At 44.3% G+C, this 26104-nt stretch overlaps 1 protein-coding gene across 1 annotated transcript in view; it reads left to right on the forward strand.

The window, feature by feature from the left end:
- Positions 1-26104, forward strand: part of PTTG1IP (PTTG1 interacting protein) — a 102945-nt gene that overhangs the window by 70893 nt on the left and 5948 nt on the right. The window contains exons 4-6 of the mRNA XM_068245220.1: positions 18942-19047; positions 22717-22782; positions 24289-24335. Of these exons, the coding sequence (XP_068101321.1) occupies positions 18942-19047; positions 22717-22782; positions 24289-24335 (219 nt within the window). The remainder of the gene's footprint in view (positions 1-18941; positions 19048-22716; positions 22783-24288; positions 24336-26104) is intronic.

The raw sequence follows: 26104 nt of genomic DNA on the forward strand, positions 1-26104 counted from the left end.
ACAGGTTACAATATATTGCGAATGACATAAGAAATGTAGCGTTCATTTTTGCTGACATTTCATTTTGTTGGTGTGGAGGGAAGTCAAAGCTAATAATAATAGTGGATATAGTGAGGTTCAGAAAACCAGTAACAAGAAAACTAAATATAAACTGAACTCTTCTTATTACAATTGCTTAAATCAAGTTTAGATGGCGATATGAACCTGGTACCAATAAACACCTCCCTTCAGTGAAGCAAGCCATTCTGTCACAGACCAACAGACTGCAAGTTCCAGTTAATGTCTGACACTGAAAAAAAAGACATCATAATGATAGTGGGACTTCAGAATATGCTGGAAGCAGGGCTGTGGAGTCAGTCTAAGCAATTTGGGGTACCTGGAGTAAGAGGTTTCATAAACTGAGGAGTTGGATGATTTTTGTGCCGACTCCACAGCCCTGGCTGGAAGCACACAGACCAATATTAACTGCTGTCTCTACAAAAACACTGCCTGTCAAGTGAAGCTTCTCAGACGACAGACATCTCCAGATGGAAGAGTATACCTCTGCTTAGGGTGAAGCACAGAACAGGAACTGTGGCAGGCAGGCTTCAAACTGGCTGCACTGGTGAAAGTTTTCACCACTTGGAAAATTGCTATTGCTCGCTGTATTGTACCATGCCATTGTCAACTGCCAACTTGTGTAGGAAAGTAAGAAAAGGTAGGAAAAAGTCATAAGAATTAAGGAATCTGTGCCTATTCATAATAATGGGACATTCTTCGGCTTCCTTGTTACTGACATATGACACATTACCGCTAAGTAACCAGGAGAATGCCCGCTGGAAGCTTCTGCCAGTTGGTGAGAATGGAGGTTGGCCACAGGAGGAACAGCAGGCAGGTGCATTGTGGCAGAGCATTCCGGCCTAACAGTGTCCTGCATGGGGCTGCTTTGGCCCAGGTTGTTCTAGAGTAGACCACTTTTTTTTTTGTTTTTGTTTTTTTTGTTTGTTTTTTTTTTTTACTGGAGTTTCTGCAACTTGCAGGCAGGTCTCTATCCTCAGGACTGTCATTTGTGTGTGTGAGAAATCTTGTGCAAAGGTAATGGACTGCAGTCCAAACTACACTCCACTGATTATGTGCCCAGTGAGTTGTGTATGCTTTAGTGCTGTGAAAAGCAGCCGAGTTCCGTCCAAACAGTTGTATTTTTCAGAACAAAAAAGGACTTGGCTGTGTCTTAGTTTTTTGTAATTTTAGTGACTGTGAAGTTATTTTTAATGTCTTAGACTTAAAGAGATTCTGAAGCAAACAAAAATTGCTATTTTTACCTTTTTTAGTTTGCTTCAGAAGTCTCATTAGATGTAAACCGCTGCAAAAAGAGCGCTTTAGACCCCCCCCCAAATCCCGGGCAAACATCCCTAAGAGGCAGAGATTTCTGCTGTAGCTCTGCCTCTCCTGATGTCAATCGCCGTGTGGATCCCCACCTCTCCCCCGCCCCTCTCTGCTGGGCCGATTTGCGGAATTTTTTTTTTTTGCTAGCTGCATGAGCACACCGATCGCCGCCGATTTGCCGCTATCCGCCGCGCCCCAGACCCCGTGTGTTGCCTGGCCTATCAGCGTCAGGCAGCGCTGAGGGGTGGATCGGGACTCCCTTTGAACGGGATTTCCTGATTGCCGATCGCCGGAGACGATCAAAGAGGGTAGGGGGATGCCGCTGCACAGCGGCTATCATGTAGCGAGCCCTAGGCTCGCTACATGATTTAAAAAAAAAAAAAAAAAAAAAAGCTGCGCTGCCCCCTGGCGGTTTTTAATAGACCGCCAGGAGGGTTAAGTAGTATTCGCCACAAACCTTCATCTGTTGTTTTTCCTGTGATTGTTTAAAGTTTGATTTATATTCAAATTCTGTTGTTTTCTTATCCTTAGTGAACATCCAGACTTAAAATCTACTCCGCAGCACTGAAAAGGCTTGGTGTTTAACAGTTTCACAGCATCAGAACTTTGTTATTCTTACCCAAACCTCGTTTTAGCTGCACAGAAGCTAAGCTCCGCCCCATCAAAGAAATATGCAAGGGCATTATTCCACTGATGCTGTGCAAAGCATGATGTGATTCCTGATGATGTTGTTCTCGTTGCCTAGCATGTGCAGCTGGGAGGGGTGATCAGGAAACAGGACAGTTGGAACTGTCTCATGCTCTCGATCACCTCCTTTGAACCAAAAAGATGGCTTCCCCGATGAAGCCCTCTTATGTTGGGTTCATTTTGCATCATTGTTTCATATTTTATTAATTTGTTTGCTTAATTAAAAAAAAAAAAGGGCAGAGTGTAAATGACAAAATGTACAGTTAATTCACCCTCACTCCATCCAGCACCCTCTGTCCCCCTCCCCAAACTGGACGTTGGCAGAGAGATCTGCGCAACCTTGACCCCAATGTACTAGCCACACCCCTCCACTCTCTCTCCTCCTCCCTCCCCAGCCTAACCTGCCCCAACAAAGCGGCAGCTCAATACAACAGCAACCTCTCCGCAGCCTTAGACCATGCGGCTCCCCTGACCTTTCGTACCAACAGTCGCCCCAACCCCCAACCTTGGCACACTGCCCTCACAAACTACAAAATGAGACACGAGCTGCAGAACGCAAATGGAAGAAATCCTGCAACAATGATTTCTTGGGATACAAGACCAAGTTGCAGACGTACCATACTGCCCTCGCTGATAGTAAACAGATATACTTCACTCACTTGATCACTACCCAAGCCTCCAACCCATGTCGTTTTTTTGCCACCTTCAATGCCCTACTTAACCCCACACCTCCCCCCTCCACCCTCTCAGCCACTGACCTATCTAACTACTTTATCAACAAAATTACAACCATCCGGAGGGATATTTCTCTCCTCCACTCTATCGCCCCCGCCTCCCCACCACATCCGATTCCTGCCTCTTTCTCCTCCCTTACCTCCTTCAATCCTGTCACGGTGGAGGAAGTCAACCAGCTGCTGGCAACTTCACCTGCCACTTCCTGCCCCCTAGATCCGGTCCCATCTGATTCTCTGCGCCCACATTTTTCTGATCTGGCCCCTGTCCTCACCCATCTGTTCAACCTCTTTCTCCACCGGCATCTTCCCCTCCGTATTCAAACAGGCCACTGTGCTTCCCCTGCTAAAGAAATCTTCACTTGACCCTGCTCTGCCATCCAACTACCGCCCAATCTCTCTCCTCCCTTTTGCCTCAAAAATTCTTTTAACGCCTGGCCCACCAACGCCTGACCAACTTCCTTAACTCCAACTCCCTTCTCGATCCCCTGCAATCTGGTTTTCGCACAGCCCATTCTACAGAAACCGCCCTCACCAAAGTGGTAAACGACCTTGCCAAAGCCGAAGGTAAATACTCCATCCTGCTCCTCCTGGACCTCTCCTCGGCATTTGACGCTGTCGACCACTCCCTTCTCCTCCACTCCCTGCAGCTAATGGGCATTCAGGACCTAGCCTTAGCCTGGATCTCCTCCTACCTCTCCAACCGCTCCTTTACAACATTTTTCAATGGCTCCTCATCCACTCCTGCACCCCTTTAAGTTGGTGTTCCTCAAGGTTCCGTCCTAGGACCCCTACTGTTCTCACTCTATACTGCCTCAATTGGCAAAATCATCTCCTCCATGGGTTTCAATTACCACCTGTATGCCGACGACACCCAGATATCTCCACACCCCAGACCTCTCCTCCTCTACCATGGACAAAGTCTCTGCCTGCCTCACATCCATTTCCTCCTGGATGGCTGCCAGGTACCTGAAGCTTAATTTGGACAAGACTGAGCTTCTAATATTCCCACCCCGCACAGCTGCACCCCTCCCAGATCTGCACGTCACTATTGAAAATACTACCATCCGCCCTACCTCCCAAGCCCGCTGTCTAGGCGTTACTCTGGACTCTGAACTTTCCTTTACCGCCCACATCCAAGGTATTGCCGGATCCTGCAACTTCCACCTCCGCAACATCTCCAAGATCCGCTCCTACCTGTGTCCTGACACCACTAAACTCCTTATACACGCCCTTGTCATCTCCCGCCTAGACTACTGCAATTCTCTTTTATCTGGCTTCCCCTCTAACCGTACTGACCCACTTAAATTGGTAATGAATGCGGCAGCCAGACTGATGCATTCTTCTCACCGCAGCGCCTCTACAACTCCGCTCTGTAAAGCACTACACTGGCTCCCCATCAGCTTTCGGATCAATTTCAAAATCCTGTGCTTTGCCTACAAATCAGTGCACAAGACCTGCCCGACCTACATCTCTGATCTGGTCCACAGGCATATACCAGCCCGCCCCCTCCGATCCTCCAATGACCTGCGCCTAGTCGCACCACGCATAACTCAGTCACACGCACGATTGCAGGACTTCACCAGGGCTGCCCCTACTCTCTGGAACTCTCTCCCACCAGCCGTCAGACTCGCCCCCACCTTTAATACCTTCAAACAAGCTCTCAAGACTCACCTCTTCACGCTTGCATACCCCCCTACACCAGCACCATAATATGTTCTGTTAGACCCCCTCTCAAAAGACGCACCTGTTGTCTCCACCCCACTTTTTAGATTGTAAGCCTCCGGCAGGGCCCTCCTCCCTAACGTATCCAGCTTGATTATGCAGTCTTACTCACAACCACCCCTCTTGTAGACTCAAACAGTCTCTATTTTGACCTATGACACTATTGTTATCAAATCATTTGCATGATCTTGTTTTGTTGTGAGTTTCCGTATGTTCTACCTGTATGTTAACCCATTTATCTATTGTGCAGCGCTGCGTAATATGTTGGCGCTTTATAAATACAATAAATAATAATAATAATAATAAATCATAGTTGTCCAGCCTCAAATGGATACGCCTTGCTCATTGTCTCCCTCACCATAGTTCCATCCCATTCATCCCATTAGATATTCTACCTTCACATAAACACATTCAGCCTCTCATTCACCACCTAACCTAAAAAAGGTTCTTGTAAAGGCCATCCAACCATTCATCTATCCATACATATCTACACCTTCATTCCTCCTAACCTGATATTTTCACCTGTCTTCTGTGTTCTCCCTCCCACCAGCTAGAGGCCCCTATGTGCTCTTTTCTCTCAAACCCTCAGTCTTTCATTTAACTCCCCACTCCATTTCCCTTTACCCTTGTTAAATCCTATGTCTCGATTGCCCCATCCCTTGTCTCTACTAGCCAACTGAAAGTTTTTACTTGACCCGCTTTCAGTTTCTACTCCTCATCTGACTCCATTAGCAGCAAGTGTGATGAGTCTTTCATCCATCAGAGGATGTAAAGTAAAATTACCATGCTTTTATTTTCCACCTTTAGGCTGAGCCCGAACACTGCTACCATGGCATTTATATCGCCTTTAAATTCATCTGTTTCACGATTTCTAACTGGATGTTTTTTTTTTTTTAAATAAATATAGTAGTCTCAGTCACCCAGTGACCAGCTATGCAAAGTTTGAAAATCCTACCATTAAGGTGGACTCAAACTAAAAATACAAGATTTCAGAAATAAAATCTATTTTCTAAATTATAATAATAGCAGCCTTTTTTCAGCTGCATGATGACAAATATAATATATTTTACATATATTGGAGAAACCCCTCCCTTCCTTTCATATTGCCGGCAAAAAAAAACGGCAAACTGGTGATGATGTTGAAAAACATTACATTGACTCAATGTATTGATTCCCCCCCCCCCCAATCATGCCCGGAGGAGAACTCCCAGCAGCAGCATTCAGTCTTGCGGCGCCCAAAGAACGTCTTTGTGCACCAGACAGTGAGGGCCCGTTTCCACTATCGCGAATCCGCATGCGGATTCGCACAGCCAATACAAATGGATGGGCCTGTTTCCACTTGTCAGTATTGCTGTGCGGTTTTTTTTTTTCTGTGCAGGATTTTTCTGCACGGCAGAGCCCTCAGAATTCGCCTGCGTGTGGAATGCAGGCGAATCGCACACAATGTATTTAATAGGGAAATCGCATGCGTTTTCCCATGCGGTTTTTGCCGCGAATTTGCATGCGAATTCGCATAGGTACCAATGTAAATTCACACAGGCAGTGACATGGTTAAAATCGCATATACCCTCACCTATGCGAATTCGCGGCAAAAAACGCATTGCGGAATCGCATCCGCATGTGATTTCATCAGTGGTGGAATCCAGGCGATTCCGCACCTCAATAGTGGAAACGAGCCCTTAAGCATATCCAGGTGACACCCTGACGTTCAATTGGACAGCAGTGTCACCTGATGCAGAATTGGAAGCCAGCGAATGACTGCTCGCTGGCTTCTACAGTATGTGGATGGGTGATGCTAGCACTGCTATTCTATATGCGGGGTGCGACATCTAAAGGTGCAGAGTGCCACATATATGTTATACATTTTGTTTTTGGGGGCCAGTGAAAAAGCCTTGGAGGGCCACATTCGGCCTGCGGGCCTTCGTTTGAGGACCACTGCTCTAGCAGGACGTTTTTATAAGTCAGACAGTGCTGCTGTGCGCGTGCACGTGGAAATAGTGAAAAAAAAAACAAAGAAAAAATACACCTTTATTTCCAAATACTAAATTGTCACCATACTTTGTACTAGGAATATAATTAAAATGTTATGATAACCAGAACAAATAGGCAGATAAAATGTGTGGGTTTTATGCACAGTAGCAGTGTTTTTATTAAAATGATAGGGGATGAAATTGGGGAAATAGTGTATTTTTTCATTTTTTTTCCTTTTTTCCCTTTTAAAATGCATAGAAAATAAAGTAATTGCTGAAAACAAATATCCCCCAAAAAGCCCAATTGGTGGTGAAAAAAACAAGATATAGATCATTTCATTGTGATTAGTAATGATTAAGCTTTTGGCAAATGAAAGGGTTGAGTACTGAAAGGTGAAAATTGCTCTTGTCCGTTAGGGTAAAAACGCCTTTGGGGTGAAGTGGTTAAGCAATCGAGTCATGAGTATCCTCTTAATTTTTTTTTTTTTTTTTTTTTTTTTTTTAAAGATTTCAGCCGTCCGGACGTGATCCTCACGTCAGGCGGCTGCTCTTGTGCAGTGGCGCTCTCCCGCATGCAATCGCGTCCCCGTGCTGTCCCCCGGTAGCCGAGAGATCAGTGAACGGGAACATGGTTCCCGTTAACCGATCCGTGTCCCCTGCAGAAAAACCGACTGTTATCAGAGACCGCAGTTTTTCTAAAAAAATTTCCCCGTCCTCCTTGTGCTTCTGGTTAGCGAGAAGCACAAGGAAAAAATCAAAAACTCAAGGCCAGATAGTAAAACTACATCTACATACATTTTTCAACTCCATTTACACACATAACATTAAAAATGAACGGTTTATTTCCCAACACCAAAAAATTACCCAAATAAAATCTTTATTTGGAAAAAAAAATTTCAATTAAAGACAATTACCTAAGGGTCTGAACTTTTTAAATATGTATGTGAAGGGGGTATACTACAAACATTTTTAAATTCTAAGCTTGTAAATAGTGATTGAGGCAAAACTGAAAAAATGCACCTTTTATTTCCAAATAAAATATTGGCGCCATACATTGTGATAGGGATAAAATTTAAATGGTGTAATAACAGAGACAAACGAGCAAATAAAATACATAGGTTTTAATTATGATAGCCTGTATTATTTTAAAGCTATAATGGCGGAAAACTGAAAAATTAACTTTTTCCATTTTTTTTCTTAATATTCCTGTTAAAAATGCATTTATAAACAATAATTCTTAGCAAAATGTACCACCCAAAGAAAGCCTAATTAGTGGTGGAAAAACAAGATCTAGATCAATAAATTGTGATAAGTAGTGATAAAGTTATTAGCGAATAAATGGGAGGTGAAAATTGCTCAGATGCATAAGGTGAAAAATCTCTGCGGGCTGAAATAGTCAATTTATTTCCTATCTTGTTAACCATACTACACCAGAACTGGCTCCTGTCGTCCCTGCGTTTCTTCTTTTACATGAGCGACTTGCTGAACTATACCTGCTCAGTCCAACTGCCAAAATAGTGTGCAGACAGGTAGGGAAGGCGCAAAAGGGGTTGCTTTTATTAAGAATAAAGGTAATACTGAGAATCCCCTATAAGGAGATGGAATAGTCCAAAACATGTCAGATCTGAATTTTACTGTCTACTGTAAATGACAGCAACGTAGGAAAAAGGTAATTTTATACAGCATTTTATCCTGTGAGAAATGTAAATTTTATATGTATGCATTTTACAGTTTTTCAAAGTAGTTATCCCTTTAAAGAGGAACTGTAACCTTTAACTGCTCACTGCCTTTGAGTAGAGAACATCCACTTTATAGAAAAAAAAACTGGCTTTGATTCTCATTTGAATTCAATTTTCTTTGTTCTTTTCACTTTACGTCTGAAGCCACGCCCACTAAGACTTCATCCGCGGCAGTATATTAATTAGCCCTACCCCGAATTGCCTCATGGGTAGTGACCTGTAGAAACGACACAAGAAGCAGTTAAGCTGGCCATACACTGGCCCGATATGCCGCCGTTTCGACAGCAGATTCGATCACTGGGATCGAATCTGCTGCCAATCGTTCGCGCTAAACGCACCCGCCGATCCGATTTCCTCCCGACATCGGATCGGTCCGTCGATCGTGCCGTGCTGGAAATTAGTCGATCGCCCGCGGGTAGGGAGTGCGTTGCTAGCGGCGGCCGATCCGATACAAGTATACATTACCTGACGCTGGCTCCCGGGCATCTTCTCCGCGCTGCACAGCTCTGTTCCTGCTTCCATCCCAGCGTACATTAACTTCCTGTGTCACTCCAGTGACCAGGAAGTTCAAATAGAGGGCGCTCGGACCCGGAGCCAGCTTCAGGTAATGTATACGTGGGGGGCGGGGGGGAGACAGGCGGCAGGAGCAGCTCAACAGATTGTGATCGGTTTCAGGCTAAAATCGATTCACAATCTCTTTGCAGTAAAGGCAGCCATACGATCCCTCTCTGATCAGATTCGATCAGATAGGGATCTGTCAGTTGGTCGATCTAATGGCAAATCGACTAGTGTATGGCTACCTATACTGTGTTAGGGGGGAAAACTTCAATGTCACCAAGGCTAGAAGAGTCCACCCTGCAGAGGGAAGAAAGATTCCTGCACAGTGTCAGCCCAGACTGCTGTGATTAGCTGATTATCTCTTCTTGATAACACACAGACTTTCAGAGAGTCACTGCTCTGTAGTAAAGCTGGCCATACACTGGCCCGATTTGCCGCCATTTCGACAGCAGATTCGATCACTGGGATCAAATCTGCTGCCAATCGTTCGCGCTACACGCCGAATTTAGATCCATTTCGTCCGATCCCGTCGATTGCTCCGTGCAGAAAATTACCGTCGATCGCCCGCGGGTAGGGAGTGCGTCGCTAGCGGCGTTCGAGTGCCCGACGACCGACGCAATAGAGCGGCAATACATTACCTGCTCCGCCGCCGCGACTGCCCCGGTCACCGCTGCTCCGTGTCCGCGCAGGTCTCCGGCATGCTTCAGTACCTCCTCACAAGCTTGCCTCAAGCAACACGCATCCCACATGGTTGCTGGAGTGATGTGAACATGTGTGACATCATACATATGTCCACGTGTAAGCTAGCAACCACGTGGGGTGCGTGTATGGAAAGAGGAGCCCAGAGCCAGCGGCGGCCACAGACAGGTAAAGTATACGGGAGGGGGGGGGGGGCACATTAAGAGGACAGCGTTGGGCTGGCAAGGCAGCATATGTGGCGTCACAAGGCAGATTCCGGATCCATTTCAGCATGAAATTGATTGGGTATTGGTCTGCAGTGTATGGGCAGCCAACAGATCTCTCTCTAATCAGATTCAATGAGAAAAAAAATGTGTGTCTTGTTCGAATCTGCCCATCATCACTAGACTTATGGCTACCTTTAGCCTTTCACTCATGCACCAAGCTTGCATCTTCAGTCTAACGTGAGGGAGGGTGCCTTGATTCAGAGGGGGGACGTGAAACAAGCAGCAACTATTTCATGCACTGTCCTTCGGGTCTATTTCGGTGTATCAAATTTCACCTTGATCTGCTTACTCTATTCCTGTTCTTCATAATAAAACATCCATTTATTTACCCTGTGACCATTACTGACTAAAATAGTTTTACACCCACCCTTCCATTACTTTACATATACAGACAACACGCTCTCATCTTTTAGGCTCCTCTAAACAATATCCAATAGCTATTTACGTCATTTGCACATACACAAAATTTTTCATAATTTCCTATGACTTCCACCTTATTTCTCCTACTCTGTTCAGCTAAAACAGCTGTGCCCAACCTACGGCCCGCGGGCCATTTGTGGCCCGCGAGGCCTGTTTATGTGGCCCGCGCGGAGTTGTCCTGCAGAGGGAGAGGATCGGGTGGTTATAGGCTGAGGACGGAGGCTGCACGCGGAGGGAGAGGATCGGGTGGTTATAGGCTGAGGACGGAGGGAGAGGATCGGATGGTATTGTTACAGACCGTTATCCTTGCATTGGCATTCGGCAAGTAAGTAGTTCCGCGCATACACCCGCGTGTGCTGCGTATTCAACCCCGGGTAGCGCTGGGATAGTTAGAAAGCCTTCCTCATTGGTTACTGCAGGAACCTTCCTCCAATAGGAATCAGGCTGATTCCTATTGGAGGAAGGTTCCTGCAGTAACCAATGAGGAAGGCTTTCTAACTATCCCAGCGCTACCCGGGGCTGAATACGCAGCACACGCGGGTGTATGCACGGAACTACTTACTTGCCGAATGCCGATGCAAGGATAACGGTCTGTAACAATACCACCCGATCCTCTCCCTCCGTCCTCAGCCTATAACCACCCGATCCTCTCCCTCCGCGGGCAGCCTCCGTCCTCAGCATATAACCACCCGATCCTCTCCCTCCGCGGGCAGCCTCCGTCCTCAGCATAATTACTAAGGCACAATACCACCCTATCCTCTCCTCCTCCGCAGGACACCGCGGGGAACCCCCTCAGGCCCACACAGAGCCGACAGCCCCCTCAGGCCCACACAGAGCTGACAGCCCCCTCAGCCAGCACAGAGCCGACAGCCCCCTCAGGCCCACACAGAGCCGACAGCCCCCTCAGGCCCACACAGAGCCGACAGCCCCCTCAGGCCCACACAGAGCTGACAGCCCCCTCAGCCAGCACAGAGCCGACAGCCCCCTCAGCCCCACACAGAGCCGACAGCCCCCTCAGCCAGCACAGAGCCGACAGCCCCCTCAGGCCCACACAGAGCCGACAGCCCCCTCAGGCCCACACAGAGCCGACAGCCCCCTCAGGCCCACACAGAGCCGACAGCCCCCTCAGCCAGCACAGAGCCGACAGCCCCCTTTTGCAGAAACACGGCCTGAAAATGGTCACAACTTTTGCCAGTACTTATGTCTGTGAGCAAACTTTCTCAGTGATGAAAAGGGCAAAAACTGGCTCACGTTCTCGCATCACAGATGATCATCTTCATTCTGTATTAAGAATAAATGTTACAAATTTGGAGCCAAATATCCAGAAATTGGTTTCTGAAAAACAGCCGCAAACTTCTCATTAAGAAAATGTGCATCAAATGGTGAGTACAACAATTCTTATATTGTCGTTTTCTTTCCATTTCCAACACCATGTTAACTGTTACTAGAAAAACGTTAAAAGTTTTACATCGAAATTTTGTATGCATGTGTTCCGGCCCTCGAAATTTTTCTTGATTTGAAGTTCGGCCCTCGGGCCAAAAAAGGTTGAGCACCACTGAGCTAAAACATTACAATACACTTCTCAGCATCTACAGCTGATTCCCTGTCTGCTTCTATTAAGGCCCCGTTCACACTTGTGGTTCGAGTCCGCAAGTGTCCGGGTCCGGTGGCCGCAAAGAGACCGTACAGGTCTCTGCGGTGGCCACAAGGCGGCACAAGTTGCGGATCCGGAATGTATCAGTTCCAGCTACAATAAAGTAGCCGGAACTAGATACATTGCAGTGCCGGAAAGGCACTGCAAGCATGGGGGATACCAGCGTGTAGTCCGGGCCCCCCAAGTGGCATAGGACCGGTGCTGGAAGCATCCGGTCCTATTGCCAGTGTGATGGGAAACATCCGTTTCCCATTGCACAGCATGGCCGCATGCGAAGGGTCAGGATCCGGCCCGGGTCCGCAGCCGCACCGGGACGGACTGAAAAATAGCGCATGTTGGAAAAAAAGCCGGACCGTCCCGGAGCTGCGTTCCCGGATCGGATCCGGACGGCGCACGAGTGTGAATGGATACATTCATTAACAATGTATCCATTCACCATCTGCTGTGTACGGAGCGTTCCGGGTCCGGGGAAGCTGGACCTGGAACGCTAATGTGAACTGGGCCTTACACATGTGCATATTACACTTCTTGGGCTTCTGCAAATTATGTCAGTTAGGAAAAAAAAGTTGGAAGAGGGAGGGTGTAACAACCTTCACTGTGGGCGTGTTTTCAACTGCTAGAGGGAAGAAGAAAAAACTTGCTAATCCTGCCAGGAGTAAACAGGGATCCTCCCACACTGCCTATGGCATTTTTACAGCACCTCCCTGACAGGGTTTAGATGTATTGGTCACTTCTTCCTATCTATACACCTAATTACTGTCATATACTAATTTTTAGGGGATATTTTATTCTCCTTACAGTTCCTCTTTAAAGGGGCACTACAGTGAAAAGCTGTAAAATTTAAAATATGTGCAAACATATACAATTAAGAAGTACGTTTGTTTTTTTTGTTTTGTGTTTTTTTCCAGAGTAAAATGAGCCATAAATTGCCTTTTCTCCTATGTTGCTGTCACTCACAGTAGGCAGTAGAAATCTGACATAAATGACAGGTTTTGGAGTAGTCCATCTCTTCATAGGGGATTCTCAGCAAGGCTTTTATTCTTTATAAAGATATTCCCTAAAAGGGATTTATACAAAGATGCTGGCCAGCTTCCCTGCTTGCTACACAGTTTTTGGCAGTTGGACAGATCAACTGCCATTCACTAAGTGCTTTTGAAAATAAATATATCCCTGAGAATCCCCTATGAAGAGATGGACTAGTCCAAAACCTGTCGCTTCTGTCAGATTTCTACAACCTACTGTAAGTGACAGCAACGTAGGAGAAAAATAATGTATGGCTCATTTTACTCTGGAAAAATGTACTTCTTTGTACTGTATATGTTTGCACATATTTTAAATTTTACATTTTTTTTGCTGAGTGCCCCTTTTGAAGCAATCTGGAAAAAAGCTCTCAAGACCACCTGCTGATAGGATAGCAATGGTGCGTGTCTTGGTGCTCACCAACTCAGACTGCTGACTAAATTGGCTCCACAGAGTTCTAGCAAGGCACAGTGTTTGGATAGACTATTTGGTTCATAAGTCAGCCATGTGTTTCTCACCATCCAACCCAGTCATGGGCCTCTTTGGAGATTTGGAGGTTGTATCTGTGAGGGGAAGTAAAGTCCTGGCCTTTAATTTAGAACCTCTGACCCATGGAATACTTGGAGAGGTTTTGTTTTGTTTTTTTCATATCAAGAGGAGAAATAAAGATGTATTGTGTATCGGTTTTCCATTCCCACATTTATGGTGCTTGTTTCCATTTATGCCTTGGTTATCTGTGTGAGCTTTTTTTTTTTTTTTTTTTTTTGGCTCTTGCTTACTATTTTCGGGTTATACAGGACATTTCTTATTAGAATGATTTGGCCCCTAAGCGCACATCATGTGCTCTCATGTGATTTGCTTTAGGCACTGTTAGCAGTGCGCATGCAGTTATGTAGAACATAGTCATTCTGAGTCATTCTTCCTGACGAGTTTAAATCCACCTGGGCGTATTGCATTCAGCCTCGTGCTTAATCAATTAGATTTGGTGTTAAAGTGAACCTCCGGACTAAAAATCGACTTAGCAGCACTGAAAAGGCCTGGTGTTTCTTTAACAGTTTCACAGCATCAGAACTTTGTTTCTCTTATCCAAGCCTCATTTTTAGCTGCACAGAAGAAAACTGCCCGGGCTTTTTTCCCCTGATGCTGTGCAAAGCATGATGGGATTTCTGATGTTGTTGTTCTCGTTCTGCTGTTTTGGTGCAAATTTTTTTTTTTTGAATTTGACATTTGAAGCCTAGCGAGCGCAGCTGGGAGGGATTATCAGGACACAGGACAGTTGGAACTGTCTCCTGCTCCTTGTCACCTCCTTTCAACCAAAAAGATGGCTGCCCCCATGACAAAGATGGCAGCCCCCATGAATCACAAACATTTGCCTGTTCTTTTAAAACAGGGTGGGTAAGAGATTATATGACCTATCTATTCTAATTAACATAACTAATGTAACTTAATGACAGTATGTTTGTTTAGGCTGAAGTTCCCCTTTAAATATTGCCTACATGGGCGCTGTCATCTTGCTTGTGACATCCACATGATTTACAGTGGCTATTTCAGGTATAGAAATCTATTCTAAGGGCTTGTTTACATTGAAGGTGATTCTTGGCATTTTGTGGTACTTTTCTTCCAGCAAGATAGATACTTGTTTTTGCTGGAAAATCCAACTGCAGGCATTTTTAAGACTTGTGATTTTTTTATAGAAGTCAGCGGAAAATACACTACAGCTGGAGTGATGGAGCTGGCAAATGCTGGTGCCAGTAATCACCTGCTAAAAATAGTCAGTGCTGGTGGCTTTCTGCTCTTCCAGTGAGAATGTGCTTTCTAAAAAAAATAAATTAAAAAATCCCTCTAAGAACAGCATAAAATATAAGTTGCAGTATCTTTTCTGCACAGGCTTTTTAGCTATTTGTAAACTTTATATCTGTGCATTCAACCTTCTTATTTTAGGACCTGTTTGTCATTGGGAAGAATGTGTAGTGATGGATCTAACCTTTTCACCTCACTGTAGTAGCCATGATGGTTTCAGTTGTACCCCACTCCTACATGATGTGACCATCTATGTTCATATTGCTGGAAACCCGGGTCCCGGCTTGATGACGTCATCAAGCCGGGACCCGGGTTACTGGCATTACGTGGCTGACTGCAGAGCGGGGATCGGAGGCTTGGACTTCAGGATAGTCGCAGGACCGAGGTAAGGTGAGTGACTGCTTGCTTGTGCATTTTAACCATTTCTGCATGGAGGGGGCTGCCTGATGGGGGGGCATCTGACTATCGATTCTTGGGGGGAAAGATATGTCGGGGGGGGGGGGGTTAAACTGACTGGGGACATCTGTGTAACCAAGGGGAGGGGGGTAATAATTTGGCACATCTGGGCACCCGAGGGGGGCATAACTTAATACTGGGGGCACATTTGGCTATAATGGGAGGGGCAACGCTAATCCTGGGGGTACATCTGGCTATCCAAGAGTAATGGTAAAAAATCCCGCTGCACCAGATGTTATAAAGTGAAAAAAATCTTTATTCTGTTACTCCATGTCAGTGTTACAAGTAAAAGCTCACGCGTATCGGAGTAGAAGATGGCTCCTTAATCATGATTAAGGAGCCATCTTCTACTCCGATACGCGTGAGCTTTTACTTGTAACACTGACATGGAGTAACAGAATAAAGCAGGGCTGTGGAGTCGGTCCAAAAATCCACCGACTCCGACTCCTCAGTTTAGGATTCCACCGACTCCTCGACTCCGACTCCTCTAATTTGCATATTACAATTTTGTTGATTAAAAGTATGTAACATGAAATTCGTCTCTTAACTGCCAATGCTTAGGAATTTTACAAGACAACTGAAGTGAGAAGGATATGTAGACTACTATATTTATTCCCTTTAGACTAAAACTAGTCCTTGGTAAGAGTACTTGTAAAAGGTACAAACCAGAACAAAGAACATCTATCAGGCCCTAGGCAATGTAAGTGTGGGTACATGTAAGAATGATGTGCAGGTACTCTGCAGGGGAATGAGGAGATTGTAAACAGACAACACCTCTGTATTCAATGTGCACAGCATTCTCAGTGGATTCCCTGCAGCTCTGTGGGGAGTGCATATGTAGAGTATAGTACTACTGTGTAACAAAGTAAACCTGAGACAGATGAAATTAAAGTTTTATACATACCTGGGGCTTCCTCCAGCCGCCTTCAGGATAATCAGTCCCTCGTTTTCCTCCTTCACCACCTGGATCTTCTGCTATGAGTCCAGGTACTTGAGCCAGTCGGGCGTAGTGCGCATGCACACACTTTGCCGCCAGGAGCGTACTACACCTCTGCAGCACTATTGCGCAGGTGCAGAATGTTCCTGGCTGTGGGAGCGGCATGTGGCCGGACAGCGCTGACTGGCTGAATTACCAGGACTCATAGCAGAAGATTCGGGTGGTGGTGGACAGCGAGGGACTGATTAGCCTGAAGGGGGCTGGAGGAAGCCCCAGGTATGTATAAAACTTTACTTTTCATCCGTCTCAGTTACCCTTTAATTTGTAGTCACCAAACCAAATTTTTACAACATATCAAATTATTTGATTTCATCAGCAAAGGGAGTGCATACATTTGCATAAATCAGCATCAATGCAGAATTATTTCCATCTCGTCGTTGACCATCTCTATTAGTGACACAGCTACACATCAGGCTTTGTTCTTACAGCATAGATGTTATTTAGTATATATAAGAGATTCCTGTGTACACATCATATATACAGTCACAATCAGATATGTATATCTGACCTTAAAAATACGGGGACTGCTTTATTGAAGCAGCACAAGTAGCTAATTTTGATTGGTTTATTTCATTTTTGTGGACTAAGCACAGCTATTACTGTATATATACATTATTTTTAATGACTATTATCTGAGAAATAGAACATTTTATCATATTTTCTATTTTAATTACAGTTACAAATTCATTAGGAGTCGGTGCATTTCTTCCCGACTCCGACTCCAGGCACCCAAAATTGCCCGACTCCACGACTCCGACTCCACAGCCCTGGAATAAAGATTTTTTCACTTTACCCTACCATCTGGTGCAGTGGGATTTTTTACCATTAGGGCCTGTTTTCACTACACACAGATTCTGCATGCAGAAAACTGACTCCAATGAATGTCTATGGGCCTGTTTCCACTGAACGCAATTTTTCTGATGCAGATTTCCCATAGGCATTCATTGGAGTCAGTTTTCTGCATGCAGAATCTGCGTGTAGTGGAAACAGGCCCTTACTCTTGGATCATCTGGCTTTGGATTTCCCTGCTCCCACTTGGGATATTATATGTGAGTGTAGCAGTCTCTTTTTCTATGTACTACATCTGGCTATAAAGAGGGGCACTATTCCTGGGGGCGCATCTGTCAATTTATTCTGGGCGTGGCAAACAGGGGACACATCTAGCTATACTGGGGGGGGGGGGGGGGTGATACTGGGGACACATCTGGATATTTATACTGGGGAGACTTTAACTGGTGGCACAGTTTTTGTCAATCGCACTTTTTATTTTTAAACAGAAATTGGTCAAAATTGAGAAATAATGCTTTTTTTTTTTTTTTTTATTTCCCCCCCTTCTTTCCCATTAAAATGCATAGAGAGGAACATTTTTATTTGGGACCAAATACCCCCCAATGAAAGCTTAGTTTAGTCTTGAAAAAAAACGATATATAGATCATTTAAGTGGCACGACTACAGATGAAGTTATTGGTGATTAAAAAGGGACACCGCTAAAGCGTCAAAACTGCTCTGGTCCATTAGGGGAAAACAAGGTCTGGATGCAAAGTGGTTATAGTTCACTTTTATAAAAAAATTGCCAATGTTCTAACCTGGGGGCTTGTGGTTGCTTTTTCAGGGAATGGGTCACATGACCTAACCCTTACTCCCTGAGGTTGAGAACTCCTTTAATGGAGTATGGCATGGACTTTGTAGGTGGATGGGTACCTCGTTCGGTTAGATGGGGAGTTTGTAGGTGGATGGGTAGGGATGATCAATGATATGGAAATTTTTCTGAGTTTATGCAAATGTTGACAGCTTAAAAATGGACCAATCATGTGTTTATGTTTAAATTGATTGGTCCATTTTCAAGTTGCATATATTTGTAAAAACTCTGAAAAATGTGCGTATCATTGCTCACCCCTACGGATGGGTACCTTTAGTAGGTTAGATTGGGTGGAGCAGGGATTAGCTAGAAATATATGCATTTGAGCTGTAAAGCTGAACAGAAAACCTGAGACAAACCATCTAAGCTACTAGACGTGTATAGACGGTAAGAGATTTGCATTTCTTTACTGTTTTACGTATAATTTATGCAGTGTCCTGTAGCATATAGCTGTTTAGGACAACACACAGGTAAGTGAGATGCTTATGCCTTGCCTGCTTCACTGCTTGGCATGGTTTAATGTACCTGAGGAATCGATCCATGTCTTGTGAAATGTGGTGTCCTGTTGTGCTGAATAAATGGTCTACTAAAGTGCTGGTTAGTAACTTTGTTAAAGTAAGGACCTGTTCACTACATGCAGATTGGATGCAGAATGGATGCAGGAAAGCGGACTCCAATGAATGCCTATGGGCCGGTTTCCACTAAACGCGATTTTTCTGATGCAGATTTTCCCATAGGCATTCATTGAAGTCAGTTTTTCTGCATCCAATCTGCATGTAGTGGAAACAGGCCCTTAAGCAACACCTACCTCCATTTTTAAACTGATTTTCTTTATTTTGTTCCAGCTTTTAGCTCTTATCAGAGTGAATGTCTCTTGCATTATAAATCACGTAATTTCACCAAATGTATGTGGTTGTTGTATACGCACTGTTCTGTTAAACAGATTTTGTAATACTTACTGCAAAACCTCAAAATCTAAAATGAATGGATAAAAACTGTCACTGAGCTGTGTTTTGAATTGAATTGTCAGTCCATGGTAAATACAGGAGTGTGGCTGGGGCTGGAGCCTTTCTCTGATAATGAGAGGTGACACCACAGCATGACACACAACTGTTACTACCTCACAGCTGATTCAGTTTAGGCTTTTCTGTTACAAACATAATTTAGATGTGTGAAAGTTGCCTAAAGTTAGTCTTACAATCTATTTTTCCACAGTGAACTTTGAAGCTTTGATCATTGCCATGTCCGTGGTGGGAGGAATTATTATCTTGTCTCTGCTAGTCTGCTGCTACTGCTGTTGTAGGAAGAAGAAGAACAGAAAGTAAGTATAGTTAGACCACAGGAAATCTGCTTTGTTTGTATAGGCTGCAGGCTTGTACATTGTTGCTAAAGCAATCAGTTCACTCCAGCCAGCTCTGCAACCTTTAAAGGGACATCCAGTTTGTGTAATCTGCAGGCCCTAAAGGAAAGCTATCACATTGAGGACATAGATAAATTAAACCATCATCTGAAAACTGTTTTTTCTTCCATTAGCCAGCCTCTTTTCCTAATTGATGCAGGATTATGCAAATGTATGCATCTTAAAAATGAACCAATTGAATTCCACCTTGGTGGGATTTGATTGATCCATTTCTAAGGTGTGTAAATTTGCATAACCCCACATCAACAGACATGACAGAAGGTATCAGCCAGAAACTAGGAGGCTTAAAGGACAACAGCAGTATGGGAAAATATGGAAGCTGCAATATGTATTTCCTTTTAAGCCATGCCAGTTTCCTGGCAGTCCTGCTAATTTGTCTGCAGTATTGTCTGAATCACACCAGAAACAAGCATGCAGCTAATCCAGTCAGATCTGACAATGTCAGAAACACCTGATCTGCTACATGCTTGTTCAGGGTCTAAAAGTATTAGACAGAGAATCAATCAGCAGGGCAGCCAGGCAACTGGTATTGCTTAAAAGGAAATACAGTGGTTTGCAAAAGTATTCGACCCCCTTGAAGCTTTCCACATTTTGTCACATTACTGCCACAAACGTGAATCAATTTTATTGGAATTCCACGTGAAAGACCAATACAAAGTGGTGTACACGTGAGAAGTGGAACGAAAATCCTACATGATTCCAAACCTTTTTTTTTTTACAAATAACTGCAAAGTGGGATGTGCGTAATTATTCAGCCCCCTTTGGTCTGAGTGCAGTCAGTTGTCCATAGACATTGCCTGATGAGTGCTAATGACTAGAGTGCTCCTGTGTGTAATCTAATGTCAGTACAAATTCAGCTGCTCTGTGACAGCCTCAGAGGTTGTCTAAGAGAATATTGGGAGCAACAACACCCTGAAGTCCAAAGAACACACCAGACAGGTCAGGGATAAAGTTATTGAGAAATTTAAAGCAGGCTTGGGCTACAAAAAGATTTCCAAAGCCTTGAACATCCCACGGAGCACTGTTCAAGCGATCATTCAGAAATGAAAGTAGTATGGCACAACTGTAATCCTACCAAGACAAGGCAGTCCACCTAAACTCACAGGCCGAACAAGGAGAGCGCTGATCAGAAATGCAATCAAGAGGCCCATGGTGACTCTGGACGAGCTGCAGTGATCTACAGCTCAGGTGGGGGAATCTGTCCATAGGACAACTATTAGTCGTGCACTACACAAAGTTGGCCTTTATGGAAGAGTGGCAAGAAGAAAACCATTGTTAACAGCAAAGCATAAGAAGTCCCGTTTGCAGTTTGCCACAAGCCATGTGGGGAACACCGCAAACCTGTGAAAGAAGGTGCTCTGGTCAGATGAGACCAAAATTGAACTTTTTGGACAAAATGCTATGTGTGGTGGAAAACTAACCCTGCACATCGCTCTGAACACACCATCCCTGCTGTCAAATATGGTGGTGGCAGCATCATGCTCTGGGGGTGCTTCTCTTCAGCAGGGACAGGGAAGATGGATGGAGCCAAATACAGGGCAATCTTGGAAGAAAATATCTTGGAGTCTGCAAAAGACTTGAGACGGGCGGAGGTTCACCTTCCAGCAGGACAACAACCCTAAACATAAAGCCAAGGCAACAATGGAATGGTTTAAAACAAAACATATCCATGTGTTAGAATGGCTCAGTCAAAGTCCAGATCTAAATCCAATCGAGAATCTGAGGCAAGATCTGAAAACTGCTGTTCACAAAAGCTGTCCATATAATCTGACTGAGCTGGAGCTGTTTTGCAAAGAAGAATGGGCAAGGATTTCAGTCTCTAGATGTGCAACGCTGGTAGAGACATACCATGAAAGACTGGTAGCTGTAATTGCAGCAAAAGGTGGTTCTACAAAGTATTGACTCGGGGCTCAATAATTACGCACACCTCACTTTGCAATTTTTTTTTTTTTTTAAATGTTTGGAATCCTGTATGATTTTCGTTCCACTTCTCACGTGTACACTTTGTATTGGTCTTTCACATGGAATTCCAATATTGATTCGATTGTGGCAGTAATATGACAAAATGTGGAAAACTTCAAGGGGGCCGAATACTTTTGCAAACCACTGTAAATATTGCAGCCGCCATAGCCCACTTGCTACAGTTGTCCTTTAATAATGGAAAGATGGCAGGGAAGTTAAAGTTAGGTTAAGGCTGGTTTCACAGTGGACGTTAAAGTCCCATGTTACAGCAGCCAGTAACGCAGCCTAACACACAGCACTGTAAAAATCAATGTGCTGTTCACAGTGCACACGTTGCGTTACATAGTAACGCAGCACGTTTAAACAAAGTGCTGCATGCTGTACGTTCTACTGGGCTAAGCCACGTTAGACTGTTTGCATATGCTCAGTAATGTTAGAGGAGGAGGTCTCCCCTCCTCCTCTGCGGCCAGCCACATGGCTAATTATTAATCACTGCACTGTGGTGACTTGTGGTGGGACTGTAGTGTTGTCCGGATCATGAACGAATCGTTCATTTGATCCGGATCTTCACAGTCGAATCATCCGGATCATCACAATGAAAGATTTGGTTCACAGTGGATGTCTGTCTGGAAGAAACAGGAACATACAGGATGTACAGTGCAGGGAAAGTCCTGTCCTGCTAGTCATTTCACCCAGTCTGCTTCCCTAGTACAATGTTTCAAATGATTTGGTTCAAAGATCCGGATCTTTTCAATGATCCAATTCAAATGATCCGAATCCTTAAAAAAGATCCGGACTTCCTATCACTAACCTAGAGCGGCTGCTTTGAGAGCTGCATAACGCGGCTCAATCTGACGTCCAACTTCAACACCACCACGCGTTGCGTTAGGGGCACGTTATGCGACCTTAACGTCCCCTAAAACGCATAGTCTTGGTGGGAAAGTAGCCTAAAGCTTTGGCACCAGAGAGTTTATTACAGTTTAAAAAAGGGGGGGGGGGGGGGGGGTCAGAACTGCAAGGCTCTAACCCATTAAGGACATTCGGAGCCTTTATTTGAGGCAAATTAATCAGTGATCACAGGGTCAGTGGTACAGGTGACATTGCAGGGCTTAGGCTGTACTGACGCATCGCTAGCACACACTAGATGCTCAGAAGAGGCGGTCGTTATTGGCAGAGTTTCATCTATCGTGTTTTCAGGGCTTAGGTGGTTGACCGTGATGCACCAAACCACAGAATTCAAAATATTGTGATAGAAGATAGCAGCGTAGTGGTACTCCTGTTCTTCTGTGAATGTATTCTAATGGCTTGACTGGGAAAAGATAATTTAGCCTCTGAACTCTGCTTAATATCCCTCTGGGGTACATATACCGTGTTTTGAGAGCCTGGGGTGTAGACCGCTTAGAATGTTAAAGGCCTACAACACCATACCCCATGACTGACTGTGAATTAATGTTTGTATCATAGACTGCATTTGCTTGAGTTGGCAGGAGCAGATGTGGGAGTGGCATCCTCTGTAGAATGCTGATTATTACAATGGCATTTATATTACTAGTACTTGAAACGAGAACAGCCAAACCGCTAATGATTGATCTGGTTGTCTTTCAATAGCTCCAGCCTGGAGACTGAAAAATCAATGAGAGAAAAAGAGGAGAGAAAAGTACGCCAGGAAGAAAGGTAAAACAAATATTGTTACAGTAAACACCAGTCCATTTTGATCTGTTGAGCCCGCTTGGATGAAACTGATTTATCAAATCTGTTCCTGTGCATCTGCCTTGAGTTTTTTGTTTTACCATATAGCCAAGAATTTGGGGGGGGGGGGGGGGGGGTTGAGTTATCTATGAGACAGACCTAAATTTCTGACTGCTGGCAAAATTGTTATGGGGGGGGGGGGGGTACAATACCTCTTTCCCTATGTTCCCCAAGGGCGTTTGTGTTAGCCTCTCTCCCCTCCCCTGTTCTTACACGCAGAGACCTCCTCTTCAGTGTGGCTGGTGTACATTAGCCTCCCTCCATCAGCTCCTGATGTCACAGGGAGCTGACTAACGCTAATGCATGCTGACTGAGCTGCACTTAGGAGGAGATAAAGGGCCTGGTGAGGGAAAAAGTATGCCCATTCTGCATTAGGGCCTATTTCCACTACATGCGAATTTGCAGTGCGAATTTTCACATTCAAAATGCAACACGTTTGTGAATGGAGCTACAGTATTTCCATTCAATGCGAAATTCTAGACTCTGAAGAAAAAATCAGCATGGTATGCTGCTTTTTTTTCGCATTCCGTGGCAAACTGGATGCGAATCGCGGCTAATGAAAGTCAGTGGGGCCGCATATGTTAGCGTTCCAAATGCGGAAATTCGCGTTCCAAACACGAGTGTACCCAGCATGCAAAGCTTCATTTCATTGCCTTCTACAACCCAACATACACAGGAAAGGCCTACACAGGCAGTTAATGCTAAGGAGCTGCTGGGCATGTGATGCATAAACACGCATGCGTTTTTAAATTCGCAATGCGGGCTATTGGAAATAGGCCCTTATAGGTAGGTGGGAGGAGAGAAGTGGGCACCCTTGGGGGACATGGGAAAAGAGGGAGGCAGTCGCTCTGCATATAGGCACTGGGGGACATGAGGCTGTGGCCCTTGGAGAAGACGAATTAATACTGCCCGATGGGATTACTGATTATTGGCCACACTGATTGGGAGGTGAGTGAGGATGCCGCCCGCACTAATCAAGGGGGGGGGGGGATAAATAATGGCCACACAGATTACCAAGGTGGGGGGGGGGGCACAAGGAGTTAATGGTTGCATTTCAGGACCAAAAAAGGTCAATAGTCCTATAATAGTACATGGGGACTGGGAGGGGTTAATGGCTGCAATACTTTACACAATGCAGCCATTAACCCCTCCTGGATCCCAAGTGCAGACATTCACATCACTGGTTCGACTTTTAAGTCAGTAAAAAATTCCAGCTTAACATGGCCAAATATTGAGGTTGACTGGAAATTGAAAGTCTGGAATCTTTTCATACTGCTCAACAGCAATTTATTACGGTATTTGTTGTTCTACGTTAGTAATCGGAAAATCCAGGCGTATGCTTAAGAAACCCATTTCTGGTTATTCTAATTTTTATTTGTGGGAGTTCATAAATAATATACTTTTTTAAATTTATTTTTTTTTTTTTAATAGGAGGGTCCAAATGAAGTCACGACATGATGAAATAAGGAAAAAATATGGTAAATGTTGCTTGCCTCAGCTTTCAAGCTTTTGTCAATCTGAGTAGGATATTGGTAACGTTTCACTATGGGGCACATTCCTGAAGAGATGCCATTATGTGTATTTATCACTGCATTATCTCATTCATTTATGTTTGTTACTGCTAGAGATAAAATGTGCTATGGTTTTGTTACCATTTTATCAATTCTTCTTGCTGCATTATTGCTGTTATTTATAGATACAGAAAAGCTGTGTTTACTGAAGCTGCTCGAGAACAAAAGGGAATACAAAAAAAAAGTCAAGACATGTGACTAATATTGAGCAAGTAAAGCAGGAGTGTCATGAGAGCAGTGGCATAGCAATAGGGCATGCAGAGGTTGCATCCTCACCAGGGCACTTGGGACCAGTGGGGCACTCCTTCAACCTTTGTATTAGTTCTTCACCAGTGCTGTGCTAGTAATGATGGCCTCTGTATATTCTGTGAATAGTGATAATAGGACTATTGTTCCCTGCTTATACCTCTCTGCCACTGGCTGTGCTCAGCAGGTTTTGGAGTGTTATCTCAATTGCTATCTATAGAGTGCTCCTTAAATTTGGCCATACATTTTTAGATTTGCAGCAGATTCAACCATCAGATTTCTGTCAAGTCGAATCTGACAGGAATCTATCTGATTTGTGCCACACACTAGGAACAGATTTCCAACAGAATGAATTCTATTGTAAATCGATCTAAATGCATTATTAGATCCAATGCAACTCTATGGGCCATCGATCTGCTGCCAGCAGCAGATTGACTTAGATTTTCCATCCAGTCAGATCAAATCGATTGAAATCGGCCACAAATCGATCGCCTGATTTGATAGAATTGATTTCCCGTCGATCGATTCTATAGAATCGATGGCTGCAATTGACCAGTATATGGACCCCTTTAGCCATGCTGCTGTATGATGGGTTTCTTTCACGTACAGCGCCAACCAAGTCACTTTAATCATTAACACTTTTACTACCTCAGAGAGTGGAGTACTTATCAGAGTACTATAACCACTTAAAGAACTGTAGGAAGGGGGATATGGAGGCTGCCATATTTAATTCTTTTTAAACAATACCAGTTGTCTGGCAGCCCTGCTGATCTATTAGGCTGCAGTAGTGTCTGATTAACAGAAAGCAGAAACCAGCATGTAACTAATCATGCCAGATCTGACAACCTCAGAAGCACCTGATCTGCTGCATGCTTGTTAGGGTTATGTGGCTAAAAGTATTCGGGGCAGAGGATCAGCAGGATATCCAGGCAACTGGTATTGTTTAAAGGAGCACTACAACGAAAAACTGTAAAATATGTGCAAACATATACAAAGAAGTACATTTTTTCCAGAGTAAAATGAGCTATAAATTACTTTTCTCCTATGTTGCTGTCACTTACAGTAGGCAGTAGAAATCTGACAGAAGTGACAGGTTTTGGACTAGTCCATCTCTTCATAGGGGATTCTCAGCAAGGCTTTTATTCTTTATAAAGATATTCCTGAAAAAGGATTTAAACAATGATGCTGGCCAGCTTCCCTGCTCCCTACACATTTTTTTTGGCAGTTGGACAGAGCAAAATGCTTTTGCTTTTTGGACAGCGCTTTTGAAAATATATCCCAGAGAATCCCCTATGAAGAGATTGACTAGTCCAAAACCTGTCCCTTCTGTCAGATTTCTACTACCTACTATAAGTGACAGCAACATATGAGAAAAGTAATTCATGGCTCACTTTACACTGGAAAAAAATGTACTTCTTATTTGTATATGT

This window comes from Hyperolius riggenbachi, chromosome 7 (genome assembly GCF_040937935.1).
Source record: "Hyperolius riggenbachi isolate aHypRig1 chromosome 7, aHypRig1.pri, whole genome shotgun sequence".
Lineage (NCBI taxonomy): Eukaryota > Metazoa > Chordata > Amphibia > Anura > Hyperoliidae > Hyperolius > Hyperolius riggenbachi.